Source organism: Diceros bicornis, chromosome 35 (genome assembly GCF_020826845.1).
Source record: "Diceros bicornis minor isolate mBicDic1 chromosome 35, mDicBic1.mat.cur, whole genome shotgun sequence".
NCBI classification, from domain to species: Eukaryota; Metazoa; Chordata; class Mammalia; order Perissodactyla; family Rhinocerotidae; genus Diceros; species Diceros bicornis.
Genome location: NC_080774.1, coordinates 28,845,101 through 28,867,630, shown reverse-complemented (window position 1 = coordinate 28,867,630; position 22,530 = coordinate 28,845,101). Strand labels below are relative to the sequence as shown.

Sequence of the window (22,530 nt, the reverse complement as noted above, 5' to 3'; positions counted from 1 at the left end):
GGTCACCCTCCAGGCAGACCTTCAGCTGCTGTGATCCCCTATGCCTCTGGGCCTTTGCATACCTACTCCCTCTGCCTGGACTCTCTTGGCATCACAGGCGCCTGAGCTAACTCCTGTCTTCGGACGTCACTTCTCCACGACGCTGCCCGTCATGCTCAGCCCCCCCACTCTGTGCACTCTCAGAGCAGTGGGAGCTCCAGGGAGGCAGAGATAGGGCCAGCACATGAGAGGCACTCAGCAGATATTCATGTCTGAATTCACGAGGCCTCTGGAGGTTTGCCTGACTCCAAAGTCCCCTGGGCCAACAATGTGTGAAGACCATAGTTAGGAGGAAGGGACTGTAAGGTGATCAGTGTATGTGGAAAGCTATCCTCGGCAACCGCTCAGTCTGTCCTTGCCAAGCAGTGAGGCGGAGCAGAATGGGCCAGACCTAGGCATTCTAGCCCTGGCTCTGTCACTGGCTGGCTGTGGGCTGAGTAGCTGACTTCCTCTTGCTGGTCTGGGTCTGGCCATCTCTAAAGTGGGGGACTTTGGTCTGATTCAGCCATTCGATCAACAAATATTTCCCAAGAGCCTGGCACATAACTGGAGATACAGTGGTGAGAGACATAGACAGGGCCCTGTCCCGGTGGACAGCAAAAACAGGCAAGTATAAGAGAAAAACAGGGGACTAGACTAGGGAAAAGGGTGAGGTGTGCCTTAGAGAGGCAATGCTCAAAGTCTCCTCCTCTAAGAGGCTTTTGCTGACTATGCCTTTGCTGTAGGGGGGGCCCTCCTTCACAGCATCCTGTTTGTTTCCTTCACAGTACTTAATAAAAGTAACAACAAAAAAAAACTAAAGCTACTTTGTCTCCCCACTAGACTATAAGCTTCCTGAGGGCAGAGAATTTGCTAATCTTGTTCACTGTTATTTCCAGTGCCTAGTGTCTAATGCTTAGTAGTAACTCAATAAACATTTGTTGGAAGAAATGAACTTATTAAACACCCACTGTGTGCTAGCCTCTGGGGACACTAAAGGTGACCAAGACCCAAGCCCTGTCCTCCAGGGATTCATATTCTAAAATAATTCCCCCCAATGAGCTGAGTGGAAGGAGAGCTCTAAGTAGGGTGCTGTTCCCTCATGGTGGGATACCTCCCTTATCAAGAACCCCTCACTGTGGCCATAAACTGCCCTTTTTGTTTTTCTCTACACAGGCTGTTTACTCCTCAGCCTTTGCTCTTGCATATCCCTTAGTCAGACTGTTATCTCCCATCTCTGAATGTCCAAATGCTCTGGTTTCTTTCCCTCTCTGAGCCCTTCAATATGGAGTATTTGAGGTGGTGTCTGCCTTCCCCACCAGACAGGCCAAGAATTCCTCAGTGACAGGCAGGGACAGGGTTGCATTTGTCTCTTCCCAGCCCTAGGCCCAGTGCAGGCATTCATACATGCTCGGTGATTGGAAGGCGTTTTTCCAAAAAGGCCTTATCCCTTGCGATGTCTACTTGTCACTGCAATGCTCCCCCACCCAGGCTTCCAGACTATGGACCTCTGTTCACAGCTCCCTACTTACTTTGTGGCCTGGGCTCTCACATCAGCTAGCTGGGCCATCTTTGGCCAGGCTTTGACTCTGTCTGTGCCTTCTCCTATGCCTAGCTGTAAATGTGGCATAGGACAGCTCTCTGTAGGGCCCTCAGGAACTCCACTGCCCCTCCTCTTCTTGCCCCAATCCCTAAAACACCTTGATCCTGAGACCCGGCAGGGCTATACATCCCCACCTGACCATCCCAGTCTTGGCAGGGGCAGGTCAGCCCAATGGAACTCAGAGATACTCCTGTGGGGAGTGATAAGGGTAGGTGAGGCCTTCCAAGCCCAAAGCTGCTGCCAGTTGTTGATGCTTGGAGCCAAGGGACTGTCTCACCTGAGAGCTAGCGTCTGCCTGGAAGGCCCTGGCCTGGCTTCAGTTGGCAGGTGTCGCCAAGGAAGGAAGGCAGCTCACTGGCCCTGGATACTTAACCCCTCAGCCTCAGTCTGCTCATCTGCAAAAGCGCAAATAACGATGGTAACCTACTTCATGGGGTCGTTATGGGGATTAACGAGGCACTGCATGTAAACAATTTAGCACAGTGCCTGCCCATAGAAAGCTCCCCACGAATGTGAGCCATTACTCCACGGAGGCTCAGGAAAGGCAAGCGCCTGGTCCAAGATCACAGAGTTGGAGGAGTAGGGATGCAAATCCCAGGACAGCATCAGACCCTACTCCTTGTTGTAATCACAAAAGAGACCACTCCCTAGGTGGGACACCATGGTCCCACTGATGCCTTAGGGTGGGGCTGGGCATGCTCTTGACCTCTCCCATGAGCTGGTACCTCACTTTAAAGTTTACTAGCTTTAGAGTTTACTTTCTCTTTCTCATCAACCCTACACCTCACCCGGAGCAGGAATCACTACTTCCTCCCCCACTTAGAGAAGCAAACTGTGGCCCACGCACTGGATGTCAGTCTTGGTTTCCGCCCTAAAGGAACTCAGACCACCTTGGGGCAGAAGGAACCAGAGGATGAGGACTGTAGCAAGACTAAAGGCTAAGCCGGGGAGGCCAGGGGAAGGGGACCTCCCACTGCTGTGTTCTCGGCCAGCTCCCCGCCCTTCTAGGCGTCAGTTCTCCCACAGTTCCCCTAGGGGACAGGATCTACCTGCGGCTCCAGCAGGACTTTTCGCTTCGGGGAAGGTGGCGCCCCTGCCTCACAATCAGGACCCTCCCATCACGACCGCTATCAGAACTACTGGGGTCCCAACCCTGGGAGTAACAGGAAACACCAACTGATGGCAGCTGGGGAGAGTGGGGGCCCAGGCGGGAGTGTACACCTGGCCAGGTTTCACTCAAAGCTCTACAGCCTGAGGCGGCGGTCAGCCCAAGGTCGCGCAGCCAGACCCTGCCCCGAGCTAGGGCGGGGTCCCCTCGTTCCCCGGGGTGAGGGGTGGGCCCTCGGGGAAGCACTGACCGGACTCGAGCGGCGCCCCCGCTGCCTCCGCCTCCGTCCTCATGACCCGGGCGGCGCGGGGCGCCCATGGCCCCGGCCCGGCGCCGGCTGCAGCTTCGCCTTTGGCTGGGGCGCGAGCGGGGCCGGCGCGTGTCGTGCTCCTCTGCCGCCACTGCCACCGCGGTGGGGAGAAGGGGAGGCGGCAGCTGTGCCGCCCCAAGCCCCGCCCCGGCCCTTCCAGGCCTGGGATCCGGGGGCCCGCCCCTTCATTAAGCCCCTCCCCTCCCCTCCCCTCTCCCCGAGTCCTGTTCTTAGAGGCCCCCAAGCCTCCTGCTCTAAGCCCGCCCCCGCCTTTCGCTGTCTCGGCTTCTGGTGGCCCCGCCCCTTTCCCAGCCCTCGCGCAGACGCGCAGGCCCTTCTCCGCCTCCGTTCCCCGGAAGCCCCGCCCCTTTCCTGAGCCCCGCCCCTAACCCCAGCGTTCCAGGAACATTGGCTCCCCAGAGGCTCTTCCCTTAGCAAGCTCCGTGTCTGCCCAGCCCCAGCCTCAGGTCTAAGGTCTGGTCCTGCCCCATACACCGCGGGCCTCGGGAGACCACGACCCTGGGCCTGCCCCCGCTCTACTCTATACCTGTTTCCCTATCCGTACGGTGAGATAGGTCGCCTCAATCAGGACGCCCCTTACCTAGAGGTGCCGGGTTCCAAAGATTAAATTGTGAGGGGAGGTCTTGGACCCTCGGCCCCACTGCCTGCCGACCCCGATCCCCGCCTTGCGGTGCAGTCCGTCCCTGGTCTGGGGTGCTAGGAAGCGCGAGTCGTCCTCTCCCCTTGCCGCCCCGGGGGTCGGTGTTTCCGGCAGTACCTGGGCCCGGTCATCAGCCGTCCATTCCGGGGCCGGAACTATCATACTAGAGCGCACGTTTCCTAGCCGGCGGAGTGAGGAGGAAGGAGAGACGAGACCGCGGTCACCGCTAGGAAAAGGAAAGGGGCGGGTCCTGCGCGAGGCATTTTGGGAACGCGTGGTATTCTGGGAGCGCGGGCCCCGCCATTAGTTCCCCACACGCTTACGCGTTCGCCAGAGTCCCTGCCGCCCTAGAAAGGAAGAGGAGGCCGGAGCCGGTGAGGAGAGGCCGGGGGCGGGCGAGGGTAGGCCGAGGCACCCGTGAGGGCCCGGGGGCTGGGGAAGGAGGCGCTGCCGACGAGCTCTGCAGGGCTCGAGGAGGGAGAAGAGCGGAGAAGGCTGGGCCACCCGAGCATCAGCGGTGCCTCCCTAGCGCCTGGAAGTGAGTTCATTAGCTTTTCCCCAGAGTACATGTTCTTCGCCTTCTATACCTCTCCAAGTCAGTGTTTTTCGAAGCATCCAGGCAGTAGTCTTGAAATCATTCCTGGCTGGTTGCCTCCTTCCCCAAATCCTACCTGGGTAATCTTTTTCAAAGTTCTTTGCATCTCTGCCTCCATCCCCCTTTCAGCCGCTGGTCCTCTCCTGCTTTCCACGCTGTTACAGAAGTTCTGTCAAGTTTCCCTGCTTCTAAACCGTGTTCGATCCATTTTGTTGTAAGTGCTGCTGCCTTTTCATTTGATCATTCCTTACCTATAATCCTGCAGTGATTCCCCGCTGCCTTCAAGTATAAAATCTAGACTCCTAAAGCTCCTCACCAAGGGAACTTGTCTTTCCCAACCTCGTGTTCCCTTTCCTGTCTTGACCACACATAATATGTTCCAACCTTCAGTCGTTGCTCACCTTGGAATAAAAAGTCCACTGCTTGTCTCTTCTGTGACATCAAGTCAGTCACTTACCCTGATTATATTTTTCCTACCTGGATTTCCTGCACATTGTCGCTTTGTGAGCACTTTGTATTTTCTTTTTAGCCTTGATGGTGAAGTAAGTGGAGGGTCATGGGCACTTAATGGGTTGAATTGAATGCACAGCCTCTTCTACCAGATTTGCCTGGATCCTTTGGTCTGTATCTGAATTGCCTGATACTGTACACATGTGCCCAATACTAGTACCCACATGTAGCCACTGAGCGCTTGAAGTGTGGCTAGTGTGACTGAGGGACTGAATATTTTAATTTTATTTCATTTTGATTGAGTTTAAATAGCTACATGTGGACTGTGGCTACTGTATTGGACAGCTCAGGTCTATGTCATGAGTTCTCAAAGTGGTGTTAACCACAACTATGGGTTGACAGATACCTTGTATGCACGTTCATTCCAACCCCCTTTCCCCCAACACACAGTATGGTTAATGGTTATTTGATGAAGATAAAGGGACATATGGTAGCAGGGAGGGAGATGGAAAGTACTTTCTTTTCATTCCCAGGCCCCCTCTTTCCCCCTACCCCACATCTTGCATGTGTTTGCCAGATAGGGTCCTCAAGCTAGGAGTTAAGCTCTATTTTTTTTTTTTTTTTTGGTGAGGAACATTGGCCCTGAGCTCATATCTGTTGCCAATCTTCCTCTTTTTGCTGAGGAAGATTGGCCCTGAGCTAACATCTCTGCCACTCTTTTTCTATTTTGTATGTGGGACGCTGCCACAGCATGGCTTGATGAGTGCTGCATAGGTCCGCACCTGGGATCCGAACCTGTGAACCCCGGGCCGCCTAAGCAGAGCATGCAAAGTTAACCACTAGGCTACTGGGCTGGCCCCTTAAGCTCCTTTTTTCTATAGAAAGTGCAGCTTTGGCATTTTTACTAAGTTTTATGGAGTGTCAGGCCTTGAGGGAGGCATGGTGTGTGCTACATGCCTTCTCAGGCTCTGAAAGATGGACTAACTGTTGTCTGTTTCACCGTAGAACTCTCTTCCTGCCAAGATGTCTATTGGCGTGCCCATTAAAGTCCTACACGAGGCTGAGGGTCACATTGTGACATGTGAGACAAATACCGGTGAGGTGTATCGTGGGAAGCTCATTGAAGCGGAGGACAACATGAACTGCCAGGTATCTTGCTTTGCACATGAGGCTGGGGGGAAGCTTGGGCCTCTGTCTTGGACAGAAAGATGGTGATTGGAGGTCTTTTTGAAGTTGTTCTCATTCCTCGGTTATTTATTGAGTGCCTGATGTGTGTTAGGAACTGTTATAGTGGCTGGGCATTTGGGCATAAATAAGAGCCATTGGGAATATTTAACTTTGTGCTTTGTTTTCTCCATCCCATAATCATTTTCTTCCATATTTTGGAGACCTGTTTAGGAAACATAGCTCTACTACCTTCAGTAGAATCCGTCAGGATCGGGGCCATTATCCATTTGCCCCTACACATTTGCGTAATGCTTGGTGCTAAGCAGAATCTTACACTCACGTGCTATGTTTGCCATTTTTCTTGGAGGAGGCATCTTGTTTGATTATAGCAACTACCTTGTGAGGTAAGCAGAATTGGTGATAGGTTTGTCATCCGTATAGTAGGGAGAATAAGATTAATAGACTCATCTACTGAATGTCAATCTGCTAATAAATGTTGGGGCAGCTTCCTGATACAATGCCCTTCCCGTGGCACGATTTTGTTTGCCTTTTGCTAATAATCACGTGAGTTTGTATAACATTGCTTTACAAAGTGTATCAGCACACTTTCTCTCTTGTTCTTTAAACCATCACATGTGGGTTTAAATCCTAATTGTCTAATCTTAGGCATGTTAATCACCTCAGTTACCTTATCCGTAAAATGGGAATGGTGTTATTTTGAGTTGTCTGAGATGTAGATGCCAAGACAAAATTAGTTGTGCAAGAGACTTATTGGAGGAACTGACAATAAAGGAGAAGGAGTAGGGGTAGGCAGGAGAGTTTTCAGTCTAGGATACTGGTCTGACATTCGTGAAAGAAGGGGAAAGGAAGGAGGATTGAGTAGGAAGAGCCTGAGACTGCAGTGTATCTCTAAGGAAGTCTTGGCCAGGCAAAGATTGCTCATTAGAAGAGTCTAGCATGGGGCAGAAGTGGTCTGGCTCTGGTTCCCCCACTGTGGTCAGTCATTGGCTGGCAGCCTAGGGAGAAAGTGGCCTCAGGTTGAATGCTGTAGTGGATCCCACAGGTGGCAGCTGGAAGCTGTTAGCTCCCTGCATTCCTAATAGCCTTTGTCCCCCGAAGGGAGATCTGAGCAGTGCACTCCCAAGTCCACCACAGGGGTGAACCTACACCCCAGGGCTGTTCCCAAGATCAGATGAGTTATGTGTGTGCAGCAGCTAGCTCAGCACCTTGTACATCATAAATGTCAACATATGGTACCTTTTAATATTTTCCAGTTCTCAGAGAGGTAAAGTGACTTACCTAAGGTCACACTGCAGATCAGCTGTCCTAACTATCCATTCTTGTCAGGGCTCATTCATTTATTTGTGATTTCTCTGTAGCTTGAGGCATCATCTTCCTGCCAGGTTGACCAGCTGGGACATTTCCCTGACATTTGGGAAGATAGACATCTGGTGACTGCAGATTTCTCTCCTCGGTGTTGATGCCATAAAGATGTGTGGTGTGGGATCTCCAAAGGTCCTGTGGGGCCTGGCTTCCTTTGCCTTTGTGAGGTACCACCATCATAGATCCAGTCCTCTGGCTTAAGGCATCCTTATTTGTTTTAGGGTACTTTAGTTTGGTGAGCAGAATGCAAGACTGAGGGTAGGAAATCTTAATATGTTTATTCAGCTATTTGGACAACTTCTGAGCTTCCAGGGCCTCAGACTTCCCATCTGTCATGTGAGGAGGGTGTCTAACCAGATAACATTGGTGGTCTCTCACATGTAGCCAGTATGATGTAAAGCACACACAGCCTGGTGACAGACAAATCTGGAATCAGGTTGCAGCCTGCCACCTAGTGTGACTTGGGACGAGCTTTCGACCTCCCTCACCCTCTGTCCCCTCCTTTCTAAATTGGGTAAAAAGAGCACCTCAGCCTCAGGACGATGGTGCAGAATAAATGAGTAGATGTTTGTCACATGGTGGGGGCCAGCCACCTACCTCCCACCTGTATTAATCTGTTAGGGCTGCCATAACAAAGTTCCACACTGGTGGCTTAAACAGCAGAAATTTATTCTCCGAGTTCTGGAGGCTAGAAGTCCAAGATCAAGGTGTCACAGGGTTGTTTCTTCTGAGGGTTGTGAATGAAGGATCTGTTCCAGACCTCTCTCCTTGGCTTATAGATGGCCATCTTCTTCCTGTGTCTTCACAGGGTCTCTCCTCTGTGTGTCTGTATCCTAATCTTTTTTTTTTGCCACAGAATAAAGATCTAACTAAAAGTTGCGTGTAATCTCCACCCTTAAATACTCGGGAGGCCAGCTTTATTTTTCAGCACTCCCAACACACAGAATCCTATTTACACTCTGCCTTAACTGACACCGTATTTCAGTGTCCTAATCTCTTCTAAGGAAACAAGTCATGTTGGATTAGGGCCCAGTTACCTCTATAAAGATCCAGTCTTTAAATATGACCACGTTCTGAGGTATTGGGGGGTTACGACTTCAACATATGAATTCTTGAGGGGAAGGGGGGATACACAGTTCAGCCCAAAACACTGCCTGTGCCAAGATGTGAGGCTTGGCTGGGTCTGCCTAAACCTGGCAGGCACATTGAATAAACCCAGCAGGCTGTGGCCAGCTGAGCCCAGCGGCAGTGAACGTTGAGCACAGCTCACTCCCGTCCTTTGGTCCCCGCTGCTCTCCATCTTTCCTGGCCCATTAGCAGCTTCGGGGATGAGAGCAGCCTCTTAGTACTTGCGCAGCTTGTTCCGTGCTAGAAGGCAGCTGGAGTTTAGTGTTTGCCATTTGGTGTTGGGTTTTTTTTTTTTTTTAAGGATTTTATTTATTTATCTTTTTTCCCCCCAAAGCCCCAGTAGACAGTTGTATGTCATAGCTGCACATCCTTCTAGTTGCTGTATGTGGGACGTGGCCTCAGCATGGCCGGAGAAGCGGTGCGTCGGTGCGCGCCCGGGATCTGAACCCGGGCCGCCAGCAGCCGAGGGCGCGCACTTAACCGCTAAGCCACAGGGCCGGCCCCGGGTGTTGGGTTTTAATAACATTTTTTAATATAAAAGTAGGATTGATCACACACTGCAAAGATTTGGAAAACAGATGAGAGAATCCTACCAGAGTCACGATTGGCATGGACTTTTTCCCCTAGGAGTATATTTTGAGGTTTTAGTATTTTTTATTCTATCTTCTTTCAAAAAGAGGTACAGGTGGCTTATAAGATATCATATGGTAGGATGGAAATAGATAGGTCAAGGTGCAGGTCAAGGTGCAGGTAAGCTGGGGAGACAGTAAAATGAAGCCAGGCAGTCAGTACCCAGAAATGTAAACCTGAGTCCCTGTGCATTTGATAGAGGTACGTTTGGGTGTAAGCTCAGAACGTTCCATTCTAAGTTTCCTAGAGGCCAGGCAGAAGGAAATCATCGGTTCTGAGGTGTAGAGTGTCCTTAAGATAAAATACCAGTTGTGCAGTTTTCTTTGGCACTCGGATATGAGAGACGTTTTTTCCTGGGCCCTGATAAAGGAGATATTGTCTCATATTAGATAATGTCCTCAACAACATCCGTGTACACCTTCTTTTTGGGTTCCTTGGGTGTTTTTAATGTAGCCTGTTTTGCCCTTTTTTGACATTTGAAAATGTAATGTATGCATGCGTTAAACCAAGGATGGGGTCCCTGAGATGGTGTTTATTGGGTCAGAGGGTGCAGGTGCTTCTGTGCATCTGAGGTTTTGCTGGGAAGGCTGGGAGCCTTGCTCTCCCACTCCCTGCACCCCATGGATGCGAGGCAAGCCTGGTCTGCAGGTGGCCAGTGCCACAGGATGTGGCATCAGCTACAGATGATGGTGCCCCACACGTGCTGCTATGAGCATCTCCTGAGCTGAGCAAGGCCACTAGGGCTCGCCACATGATCCTCTGCAGTAGATTTTCGTTTGTAGCAGAGATGGGAACGATGGAGGAGTATATTCCATCTCTCGCCCAGCTTTGGTATGGATGATTTAGAACCAGAAGCCCCCAAATGGGGAAATTTCTGTTCTTGGTTATGTGTATGCACCACAGGCTTGAAGCATCTTGTCTTTATTAAATGTCAAGGAGGGAACTAAGGGATTTTTCTTCAAGATCATAAAAAACAATATTTCTTAAGAAAGAATCCTCTAGTCAGATATTTGGTAAAATATTAAAAACCATAAAAGGAGTTTTAAGGTGAGGGATAATGAGTAGAAATAAGCAAATCATTTTGATTTTACAAACTAGACTGTATTTATTTAACCTTTGGGGGAAATTTTTATTTGGCTGTGGATTTTATTAGGTGTCCAGGGTGAAGGGTCCCCAGAGGTTCCTTCTTAGATTCTTAGTGAATGCCAGAAGTGTTCTCCTGGCCCAGCTGTACGCAGTATTCAGACACTTAGGACATCTCATGATTTTTTTTTTACAATGAAAGTTTATTGTATTTAATATATAATCATTTTTACAAGTGAAGAATGTTAATTTCCCAATTAAAAGTGGACACAAATCATAAAATGGATATATCATAAAAGAAAAATATATAAATAGACATTTTACATACAAAATAATAGCCTTATTAATAATCAGACATGCAAATTAGAAAACAGCAAGAATGTCTAGGCCGGCCCCATGGCTTGGTGGTTAAGTGCGCGCGCTCCGATGCTGGTGGCCTGGGTTCGGATCCCGGGCGCGCACCGAGACACCACTTCTCCGTCCATCCTGAGGCCGAGTCCCACATACAGCAACTAGAAGGATGTGCAGCTATGACATACAACTGTCTACTGGGGCTTTGGGGGGAAAAAATAAATAAATAAAATCTTTAAAAAAAAAAAAAAGAATGTCTAAACTTGCAAATTGGCAAGATAAAATTAATAATGCTACCAGGGTTCCTTGTTACTCTGACAGGAGTGTAAATTGTTACAACCTTTCTGGAAACACATTTAACGTATGTTGATGTAGAAGAGTTCATGCCCTTTGATGCCATAGTTCTACTTCTAGAAGCCAATCCAAAATGGTGGACGGAGGTTTATATGCAAGAGTATCCATTGCAGAGCTGTTTTTAATAAAACAGTGCTGTTTTGGGCCGGCCCCGTGGCTTAGAGGTTAAGTGCGCGCTGGTGGCCCGGGTTCGGATCCCGGGCGTGCACCGACGCACCACTTCTCCGGCCATGCTGAGGCCACGTCTCACATACAGCAACTAGAAGGATGTGCAACTATGACATACAACTATCTACTGGGGCTTTGGGGGGCGGGGGGGAAAGGGGGAGGATTGGCAATAGATGTTAGCTCAGAGTCGGTCTTCCTCAGCAAAAAAAAAAAGAGGATTAGCATGGATGTTAGCTCAGGGCTGATCTTCCTCACAAAAACAAACAAACAAAAAACAGTGCTGTTTTAAACCTGAAAACAACCAACGTTTCTACTGAGTTAAATAAATTATGATTAAACAAATAAGGGTACATCATAAAGAATGTTATTCATCCAAAAAAATAGCATAGCAGAATATTTGATGTCATGGGAAAATGCTGTTGACATTAATGGGGAAAAAAGAAAGAACTCCACAATATGTTCCCAATTTTATAAAAATAAAACCAAGCAATAAAAGTCAATAAAGAAATAGTAGACTTACATGAAAAACTGGACGAGATGGACCTAGTAGACGTATACAGAGCACTCCATCCAAAAGCAGCTGACTACACATTCTTCTCAAGCACGCATGGAACATTTTCAAGGATAGACCATATGTTGGGAAACAAAGCAAGCCTCAATAAATTTAAGAAGATTGAAATCATAACAAGCATCTTTTCAGACCATAATGCTATGAAACTGAAGTGAACCATGAAAAAAAAAACAGGGAAAGTGACAGAAATGTGGAGATTAAACAACATGCTACTGAACAACCAATGGATCATTGAGGAAATTAAAGGAGAAATCAAAAACTATCTGGAAACAAACGAAAATGAAAATATGCCATACCAAACCATATGGGATGCAGCAAAAGCGGTCCTGAGAGGGAAACTCATAGCGATACAAGCCCACCTTAACAAACAAGAAAAAGCCCAAATAAGCAACCTTAAATTACACCTAACAGAACTAGAAAAAGAAGAACAAAGCCCAAAGTCAGCAGAAGGAGAGAAATAGTAAAAATCAGAGCAGAAATAAATGAAATTGAGACCAAAAAAACAGTAGAAAGGATTAATGAAACAAAGAGTTGGTTCTTTGAGAAGATAAACAAAATCGACAAACCCTTAGCCAGGCTTACTAAGAAAAAAAGAGAAAAGGCTCAAGTAAATAAAATTAGAAATGAAAGAGGAGAAATTACAACGGATACCACAGAAATACAGAGGATTATAAGAGAATACTATGATAAATTATATGCCAACAAATTGGACAATCTAGAAGAAATGGATAAATTCTTAGACTCATACAACCTCCCAAAACTGAACCAAGAAGAAATGGAGAATCTGAATAGACCAATCACAAGTAAAGAGATTGAAATAGTAATCAAAAACCTCCCAAAAAATAAAAGTCCAGGACCAGATGGCTTTTCCGGTGAACTTTACCAAACATTCAAAGAAGATTTAATACCCATCCTTCTCAAACTATTCCAAAAAATAGAGGAAGATGGAACAATTTCTAAATCATTCTATGAGGCCAACATCACCCTGATACCAAAGCCAGACAAAGACAATACAAAGAAAGAAAATTATAGACCAGTATCGCTGATGAACATAGATGCAAAAATCCTCAACAAAATATCGGCAAACTGAATACAGCAATACATTAAAAAGATCATACACCATGATCAAGTGGGATTTATACCAGTGACTCAGGGGTGGTTCAACATCTGCAAATCAATCAACGTGATACACCATATTAACAAAACAAAGAATAAAAACCACATAGTCATCTCAGTAGACACAGAGAAGGCAGTTGACAAGATACAACATCCATTTATGATAAAAACTCTCAACAAAATGGGAACAGAAGGAAACTACCTCAACATAAGGCTATTTACGACAAACCCACAGCCAACATTATACTCAACAGGGAAAGACTGAAAGCCATTCCTCTGAGAACAGGAACGAGGCAGGGCTGCCCACTCTCACCACTCCTGTTCAACATAGCACTGGAGGTTTTGGCCAGAGCAATTAGGCAAGAAAAAGGAATAAAAGGAATCCAAATAGGTAACGAAGAAGTGAAACTCTCACTATTTGCAGATGACATCATTTTATATATAGAAAACCCTAAAGAATCCGTTGGAAAACTATTAGAAATAATCAACAATTACAGCAAAGTCGCAGGGTACAAAATCAATCTACAAAAATCAGTTGCATTTCTGTATGCTAATAATGAACTAACAGAAAGAGAACTCAAAAAGATAATACCATTTACTATTGCATCAAAAAGAATAAAATACCTAGGCATAAATCTTACCAAGGAGGTGAAAGACCTATACAATGAGAACTACAAGACATTATTGAAAGAAATCGATGATGACATAAAGAAATGGAAAGATATCCCATGCACGTGGATTGGAAGAATAAACATAGTTAAAATGTCTATATTACCTAAAGCAATCTACAGATTCAGTGCAATCCCCACTGGGATTCAGTAGAGTCCCAATGACATTCTTCACGGAAATAGAAAAAAGTATACTAAAATTCATATGGGGCAACAAAAGACCCCGAATAGCTAAAGCAATCCTAAGAAAAAAGAACAAAGTAGGAGGGCTGGCCCCGTGGCTTAGCGGTTAAGTGCGTGCGCTCCGCTGCTGGCGGCCCGGGTTCGGATCCTGGGCGTGCACCGATGCACCGCTTCTCCGGCTGTGCTGAGGCCGCGTCCCACATACAGCAACTAGAAGGATGTGAAACTATGACATACAACTATCTACTGGGGCCTTGGGGAAAAAGAAAGAAAGAAATAAAATCATTAAAAAAAAAAAAAAAAAAAAAACAAAGCAGGAGGCATCACAATCCCTGACTTCAAAACATACTACAAAGCAATAGTAATCAAAACAGTGTGGTACTGGTACAAAAACAGACACACAGATCAATGGAACAGAATTGAAAGCCCAGAAATAAAACCACACATATGTGGATAGCTAATTTTCGGCAAAGGAGCTAAGAACATACAATGCCGAAAGGAACGTCTCTTCAATAAATGGTGTTGGGAAAACTGGACAGCCACATGCAAAAGAATGCAACTGGACCATCTGCTATTGCCATTCACAAAAATTAACTCAAAATGATCAAAGACCTGAAGGTGAGAGCTGAAACTATAAAACTCATAGAAGAAAATGTAGGCAACACGTTATTTGACGTTGGTCATAAAGGAATCTTTTCGGATGACATGCCTACCCAGACTAGGGAAACTAAAGAAAAAATAAACAAGTAGGACTTTATCAGATTAAAGAGCTTCTACAAGACAAGCAAAACCAGAATCAAGATGAACAGACAACTCACCAGTTGTGAGAGAACATTTGCAAAACATACATCTGACAAGGGGTTGATCTCCATAATATGTAAAGAACTCACACAACTGAACAAAAAAACAAACAACCTGATAAAAAAATGGGCAGAGGAAATGAACAGACACTTCTCCAAAGAAGGTATACAGATGGCCAAAAGGCACATGAAAAGATGTTCAATATCATTAAGCATCAGGGAAATGCAAATCAAAACAACACTAAGATACCACCTCACGCCTGTTAGAATGGCTATAATCACCAAGACAAAAAACAACAAATGTTGGAGAGGATGTGGAGAAACAGGAACCCTCATACACAGCTGGTGGGAATGCAAACTGGTGTAGCCTCTATGGAAAACGGTATGGAGAGACCTCAAAGAATTAAAAATAGAGATGCCCTATGATCTAGACATCCCACTACTGGGAATCTATCCAACGAACCTGAAATCAACAATCCAAAGAGGCTTATGCACCCCTATGTTCATTGCAGCATTATTCACTATAGCCAAGAAGTGGAAGCAACCTAAGTGTCCCTGGACTGATGATTGGATCAAGAAAATGTGGTATATATATATACAGTGGAATACTACTCAGCTATAAAAAAAGACAAAATCGTCCCATTTGCAACAACGTGGATGGGCCTGGAGGGTATTATGTTAAGTGAGGTAAGCCAGAAAGAGAAAGACAAACACTGTAGGATGTCACTCATATGTGGAATTTAAACCAACACATGGACAGAGAAAACTGTATTGTGGTTACCAGGGGCAATGGGAGTGGGGGGTGGGGACAAGGGGTGAAGGGAGACATATATATGGTGATGGACAAACAAAAATGTACAACCCAAAATTTCACAATGTTAAAAACTATTAAAACATCAATTAAAAAAACAAAAGCAAAAAAACATAAAAATAAATAAAACCAAGCAATAAATGATACATAAAGATGCATTATTACCAGAGGGGAAGGGGGGAGGGAGGAGGGCAAAAGGGATGTTTAGGCACATGCATGTGGTGATTGATTGTAATTAGTATTTGGGTGGTGAACATGATGTAGTCTATGCAGAAATAGAAGTATGATGATGTACACCTGCAATTTATACAGTTATAAACCAATGTAACTGCAATAAAAAATAAATAAAAATAAAACATTAGGAAAAAAAGATGCATTAAAAGTTTTTGAGGAAAACTAGAGTAGTATCTTTTAGTGGAAATCATATGTCATTAAAATTGTTTAAAAAATATTTTTCTCATTTAAAAAATGACAAGCATGTGTTAAATTTGTGATCATAAAGCACAGTAAATATTTTTAAAAAAAGGGTAATGGTCACACCCCCAATTTCACTATCTTTAGAGTGACATAATTCCTAGTTTTGGTGAGAGAAAGTGATGGAGTTGATAGATTCTGCAGGAGCTGAAATGGTGCTTTGGGGCCTTTGGCATGACTACCTCATCACTGACTGGACTGTTAGAACTCTGTTTTCTTGTCTGTGGCATAGTGGTCTGTGGGAAATGGTCTCTGCATAAGTTCTTGTAAAAATGATAACCAAAAAGAAGCTCTCACATGACTGTCAGGAGAAAACTACCCAGAATTAACAGCAGGAAAGCTTTTGGAAGTGCTCAGTGAAACGTGGTTGGGAATTTCTTCAGATACCTAGCTCTGTAGCCAGAAGGAAAACTAATTTTTAAACTAGTGTATTTAATTGTTGTGTATATTTCCTAATAACAAATATACTCTCGGGGCCGGCCTGGTGGCATAGCGGTTAAGTTCGCACGTTCCGCTTAGGCGGCCTGGGGTTTGCAGGTTCGGATGGACCTACTCACTGCTCATCAAGCCATGCTGCGGCAGCGTCCCACATAGCAGAACTACAAGGACCTACAACTAGGATATACAACTATGTACTAGGGCTTTGGGGAGAAAAGACAAAAAGAGGAAGATTGGCAACAGATGTTAGCTCAGGGCCAATCTTCCTCAAAAAAACAAAAAACCCCTCCAAAAACCAAATATACTCTCTTACTGTATCCCCAGTACAGTTATTAATTCAGGAACTTCAACATTGAATCAGTACTTTAACCTGCAGTCCATATTCTGATTTCTACAAGTGTCCCAATAATGTCCTTTATGGTAATGTTTTCCTCTCTGCCTCAGTTACTACACTTAATTGTCAGCTCGCTTGATGCTGCTTTAGTCTTGGTCACTTCCGCTGCTTTTGCTTTTCACACCATTGATGTTTTTGAAGAATAGAGTCCAGTTATTTTTTTACAATGTCCCTTGATTGGGGTTTCTCTGATGTTTACTCAGGATTAGATTCGGGTTGTGCTTTTTTTTTTGCTATTACTGTATAGATGATTTCATCTCCTCAGTGTGTCACACTCAGAGGCCCGAAACGCCTGTTTGCCGTTTATTGGTGACGTTAACCATGATTGTTTGGTTAAGGTGCTGTGTGGTCTTTTCACTATATGTTCTTTGCCTTTGTAACTAATGAGAATTTTGTGGGGAGATTCTTTAAGTAAATATCTTGTGAGTATTCTGTTCTTCATCAGCCCCCTCCTATCTCCTGGCTATTTAGCATCCAGTGAAGATTCTTACTTGAATCTTTTTGCTATGATGATTGCAAAAGGGTTTGTTTTTTTTTTAACTCCATCATTCTTTCTCTATTTATTAGGTCTACTGTATGAAAGAGCCTTTCCTTACTACATTTATTCTTTCATTATCAAAATGGGCTCATGGGTTTCTGTTTTATTAAATTGGTTGTAATCCTTTACTATCATTATTTTGATGTTCAAATTATCCCAAATTTGGCCAGTAGGAGCCCTCTCAAACTGACTCCTTTGTCCTTTTGGTATGTCTTGGCCATTTTGGGGGAGCATGTCCTTACCTTCTGGCACAGATGTCTGTTACAGGCTCATCTTTTACCTTCCCTAACCCAGCTCTGGAATCATTCATTTCTTCAAGGAACCTTGGTTCCTTTTAGGTTGGGAGTAGAATTTAGAAACCAAGATCTGGGTACTGTTAAGTATTTTTAAATAAGTCTTAGTTTAACTTGTGAAGCTAGGACCTATCTCTGAAAGGCTGTGTGCTTAATAGTACCAGAAGCTTCCATTCATTGTGTGCTTATTCTGTGCTAGGTGCTATGCTAGTGTTTTACATACAATAGATCCTTCAGTCATCACAGGACCTCTCTGAGGACAAGCTTCAGGATGCCCAGGGTGACCAGACATGGAAGGAGCGATCTAAACCCAAGTCTCTGACTCCCCAGTCTGTGATCTTAAGGGCAGTCTCTGAAGATGAACCATAGGGTAAACCTGTAAGACCCTCTTGCCTCTGGAAGCATCAAACTGTCAGCTCTACCGAATTTCAGGCAGGAAAATGAGTAGAAGGGATCAGAGGAAAAGAAGGCGGTTCTACTATTAATGGTAAGGCAGGGAAGAGGGGGAGGGGACCAAAGGTTTGTTGAGTGCTTACTATGTGCCCCACAATGGGGATGTTGTGATTGACGATCCTGAAGCACCCCACCACTGCTTTACAACCCTGGAGCTAGCTCCATCTCAACCCAGATGTGTGAGGAGATTCCAACATTTTTGACTGTACTAAGATCTGCTTTCCCCCAGGATGTCATTTCAGTTGGTTACCTGGCTTATGCCGTCTGTGTTTCATTGTGACTCTTTGGGAAAGTTGTGTAAACTGGGTGTTCCTGCCTGACTTTCATTAAAACCTGATTCACTCAAGTTGCTGCCTTGGGCTTACTGACAAGCTGTACCGGCGAGCGGTGGGACTTTGGGGCCTCGTCCACAGCGCAGCCATTTCTCCACTGCTGCAGGGAGAGCATGAGAGCAATGGCAGACCTGGTTCTTAGAATGTGATCAGAGGCAAGTGACCTTGGACCTTTCCTACGTTAGCCAGGACACGTGCCGTTTGTGAAAACATTTAGTTTAAGTTGTGTTAATCTTATATAACAGGGCCGGCCCCGTGGCTTAGCGGTTAAGCGCGTGCGCTCCGCTAGTGGCCGCCCGGGTTCGGATCCCGGGCGCGCACCGACGCACCGCTTCTCCGGCCATGCTGAGGCCGCGTCCCACATGCAGCAACTAGAAGGATGTGCACCTATGACATAAAACTATCTACTGGGGCTTTGGGGAAAAAAAAAAAAAAAAGGTGGAGGATTGGCAATAGATGTTAGCTCAGAGCCGGTCTTCCTCAGCAAAAAGAGGAGGATTAGCATGGATGTTAGCTCAGGGCTGATCTTCCTCACACACACACAAAATCTTATATTACAGCCGCTGTCAGGGATTCTCAAAGCCGGTAGGGGAGATTGTGACAGAGGAAGGAGGGAGATCTACCAGGACGTGCTAGAGGAGAAGTGGCTTGGCAGCAGCACAGCCGCCAAAATAGACATTTTAACTATCATTTAGATTCACCATTTACTGTGCTTCTATTATATGGTAGGCAATGGCGTTTAGAGATACTTGCCTCATTTAATTTGCTTCTTAACAGTTATAGGAAGTAAGTGGTGGTCTGATGTATGGTTAAGAGTGTGGGTTTAGGGCTGGCCCCGTGGTGTAGCGGTTAAGTGGTGTAGCGGTTAAGTGCGCGCGCTCCTTGCAACACAACAGTGTGTTGAAGCTCTAGAAATCATTCCAACTGCACAGATATAGCAGGGCAGCCCTAGAGTGTTGTTAGTCTTTGCACGCTGGGTGTTGAGGCAGAGGCTGGGTGGCCAGTTAGCATTTGAAGAAAAGATCAAGTGAGTCCAAGGTGGGGAGACTGCACACCTCACTACAATGTGGGCTTGACCCTTTCTGAATAAATTATAATCCTCTTCCATCCAGAAGACTCATAAAATAAGCTCCTTTTTCTGGTAAATGTGATGTTGAGATAGGTGCTGGCATGTTTGTGTCACATTCCCACGCCAACCTGATCTCCTGGCGTCTCACCTCTAGGCTCCTTGCCTCTCCATGCCACAGTTTACCCGTGTTGGTATGTTCATCCTTCCAGAGTGCTGCCCTAACCGTATCCACCCTTCCTCTGCCCACAAGTTGAGTGACCTCTGTAGTCTCTGAGGTGACAACCTTGTCCTTGGTCCCAGTTCCACTGCTCCAGTCCTTGCAACCTGTAGGTTCCTGCCCGAGGGTCTTGTCTCTCTTTGTGCCAGCTCTTGCCTCACATCTCTCCAATAATCCGGGTCCTTCGTACAGGCATTGCCACTTCCACTTCTCAGTCCCTAGTCACTCAAGCCAGAGGAGCTTTGTCTTGTCTCCTAGAGTGTGCTCTCTGAGAGGATGGGAACCACATCTGGTGAATGCCCCTGACCTTCACAGTGCCTTTGCAGTCTGTGTGCAGGGAAGATGCGAGAGAGGACACCGTTTGGACAAGCAGGTGAAAGCTGTTTCAGTTAGATTTTATCCACACTGGGAGCGCTTCATGTGCTGGCAGGGAGGCAGGATAAGCAGAGTTAGAGCTTTGGAGCCAAGCCACCTGGGTTCGAATCGGGAGACCTTGCATTCTAGCTCTTTGACTTGGGGCAAGTGCCTTAGTTTTTTTATCTGTAAAAATGGGAAAGCTTACACCTCCCCTGGAGGTGCTGTGAGGAACAAAAATGTGAAGTCCTTAGCACAGTCCCTGGTGCACACAGTAGGCACTCATACTCCCCCAGCTTTGCCTAGCCCTCTTATTTCATGACGTTAGTTTCTGCATTTCTGGACTTCCCACCAGCCAAGGCTTCTCTTCTTTGTGCACCCCTGTTCTCCACTGGTGCTGCTGGCCCTTACTGATGAGGTGGTGATTCCCTTCCAGATGTCCAACATCACAGTCACATACAGAGATGGCCGAGTGGCACAACTGGAGCAGGTGTACATCCGTGGCAGCAAGATCCGCTTTCTGATTTTGCCTGACATGCTGAAAAACGCACCCATGTTAAAGAGCATGAAAAATAAAAACCAAGGCTCAGGGGCCGGTCGGGGAAAAGCTGCTATCCTGAAGGCCCAAGGTAGGTGTTCCTCATGCGCTGGTGTTAACATACAGGTTTGTTGTGTATCTTTTAGGAAAGGGCCCTGTCATTGCCTGGGCACAGGGGTGGACCTGACCTCAGCTATCTTCACACCCATGGCCACCGCTTTTTCCTGCGGTCTTGGGGCCCCCACTTGTGAGGGACTGGGGCCCTTGGGCTGCCTTCTCTGTCTTGCCTTGCCTGAGCATATTCATATGACTTATGCAAAATCCAGAGTGGCTCCTTAGAAAAAAGATGTGGAATCCTGTCCTCAATGAAAGAGTAGATAAGTCTCCTATAATGAATCTCTAGGAGGTCCTTTGTTTCCAGAAATTCTGTCCAAGACGTCTGCGGGAACCTTATTCTTGTCTAGTTTACTGAGCGGGGCCCTTCGGTGTGGGTTAGCTGACTCGTGAGGCAGCAGGCAACAGTTCTCAGAGAGGCTGGGTATGTGTACTGACACTCAGTGTAAATCAGGAGAAATTCTGATGGTGGGGATCCGTTTTCAGATGAGTAACCAGTTTTAAGCCATCTTTACCCATTAAAGGGGGCTGGACTTCTATTTTCAAAGCTTCTTATATTTGAAAATAAATCCTTTCTATAGCATGTTCCGAAAGTGGGGCTAGCCTTTTCCCAGTGACTTAGACTGGCCTTTCTTCTGGTTTAGCCCAGTCAGAGGTTTTATATTTGGGTCCATGAGAAGTTCTGCCATGTTGATTAGCTAAGAAAGCAAGTGAAGTCCTTAGAAACTGTCTTAGTATTGGTAACAAGATTTACAGAGCAGGAAAGTCACTGAATTTGCCATCAGTATCTTTAGCTGCTGTACGTATGTTATATATGAGGTAGCTTTTGAGTTTAAAGATGTAGTAGAGTAATCCTTTCAAATACCTTCCAAAAGAACTGGGCAGAGAATCTCCTTGCCCTTCCTACACAAGAGGCAGTTGTGGGGAGATGGAACCAGGAGCTCTGGACCTTTTGTTCTGGAGAAGGAATGATTTTCAGAAATGCTAGTTTTCTTGCTAGAACTGCTGTTCTCTCTGCCTTCTCAGGGAAGGGCTGTCCTTGTCGCTGTGTAACTGCACCATCTTCTCTAACAAAAGGGGAAACCCAGTGGCTGTGCACTAGAAGGCACTTGGCAGTGAGTTTGCCCAGGCCCACTGGCCTCTGCCTGAGCCGTCCGTGCCTCTCCCAACCCCTTGCTCTGGTCCTGTCTCATGTGGCTGGGTTTTGGGTGACTTCCTCCCTCTTCAGGGCGGCTCCAGGCTCTATAAGAGGAGAGAGGGGTCAGGCTCTAATTAGTAGCCATCAGAATATTTTCACCTGTCCTTTGAAACCACTGGTGCCCTCCTAGAACCCATGGGTCACAGAGAACAGCTATCTTGTTGTACCCTTTGTATGAGGAGTGGTTTTGTTTTTTTGTGAGTTTTTTTTTTTGGGGGGGTGTTTTTTGCTATCATGAAACATTTCATACATGCAGAATAGCTCGAAGAATAATAAAATCCCTCACCCAGATCTAACAGATGTTAACATTTAACTCCATTTCAGAATTCTGAGTGTGAATTAAATGCATCTGTCATGCATTATTAGCTCGCCTGAGGCCAGCTCTGGGAATTCGTCTTTTCTGTGGTTCTCAGACTTGCTCTCCAAACCACCTTCGCTCTCAATGCCCTGCCTCCCAGCCTCTTGTGGAGAGCAGTGCTGGACTGGAAGGCAGGAGTCTGGTGCCCACTCCAGCTCTGATGCCAGGCACCAGTCCTTGCCCCTCTCTGGGTCTCCATTTTCCCCTGTGAAATGCAATGGGGTGGACTGGGTGTTGGACCAGGTGGCCTTTCGGGCCCCTTCCTGTGGCGATGTCCTAGGGTCTGGCTGCCCCCTAGCATGAGCACTCACTGGCCGCACTGACCTGGCCTTGTCCTTTCTCTACCCCACCTTTCAGTGGCTGCAAGAGGAAGAGGACGTGGAATGGGACGTGGGAACATCTTCCAGAAGCGAAGATAAATTTATCTATTGAACAGAGCTTGCCTTTATTATTTTTTTTTAGGTTATCTGGGTTCAGGGCTGGGGAGTGGGGGGTCGGGGTGGGTATGTACTTGTGTATGTGTGCTAGGTTTTCTTTTGACATCTTTCTCTTTAGATCAGAGGAAATGTTAAACTAAATAAATATGGTTGTTTTGGGTTGTG

The 22,530-nt window shown here is 46.3% G+C and overlaps 2 protein-coding genes across 8 annotated transcripts in view; one reads left to right on the top strand and one right to left on the bottom strand.

Moving 5' to 3' along the window:
* Nucleotides 1-3,717, bottom strand: part of GUCD1 (guanylyl cyclase domain containing 1) — an 11,867-nt gene extending 8,150 nt beyond the window's left edge. Inside the window, exons 1-2 of one of the 5 annotated variants that reach the window (XM_058531949.1) lie at nucleotides 3,641-3,717; nucleotides 2,980-3,130 (exon numbers count right to left, since the gene is read on the bottom strand). In XM_058531949.1, coding sequence (XP_058387932.1) covers nucleotides 2,980-3,022 — 43 coding nt within the window. In that variant the 5' untranslated portion in view covers nucleotides 3,023-3,130; nucleotides 3,641-3,717. Of the gene's footprint in view, nucleotides 1-1,898; nucleotides 2,017-2,979; nucleotides 3,131-3,640 lie in introns of those variants that run through there. The other 4 variants (XM_058531952.1, XM_058531953.1, XM_058531954.1 and 1 more) reach the window with 4 other exon arrangements.
* SNRPD3 (small nuclear ribonucleoprotein D3 polypeptide) lies at nucleotides 3,718-22,530 on the top strand. Of its 3 annotated transcripts, XM_058531955.1 has the most exons (5): nucleotides 3,718-4,074; nucleotides 4,425-4,509; nucleotides 5,751-5,894; nucleotides 20,157-20,349; nucleotides 22,286-22,530. In XM_058531955.1, the coding sequence occupies exons 3-5, from the start codon at nucleotides 5,769-5,771 to the stop codon at nucleotides 22,345-22,347; spliced, it is 381 nt and encodes a 126-aa protein (XP_058387938.1). In that variant the 5' UTR covers nucleotides 3,718-4,074; nucleotides 4,425-4,509; nucleotides 5,751-5,768; the 3' UTR covers nucleotides 22,348-22,530. The 3 variants fall into 3 exon arrangements, with proteins under 3 accessions (XP_058387938.1, XP_058387939.1, XP_058387940.1); XM_058531956.1 differs by lacking the exon at nucleotides 4,425-4,509; XM_058531957.1 differs by lacking the exons at nucleotides 3,718-4,074; nucleotides 4,425-4,509 and adding an exon at nucleotides 4,145-4,238.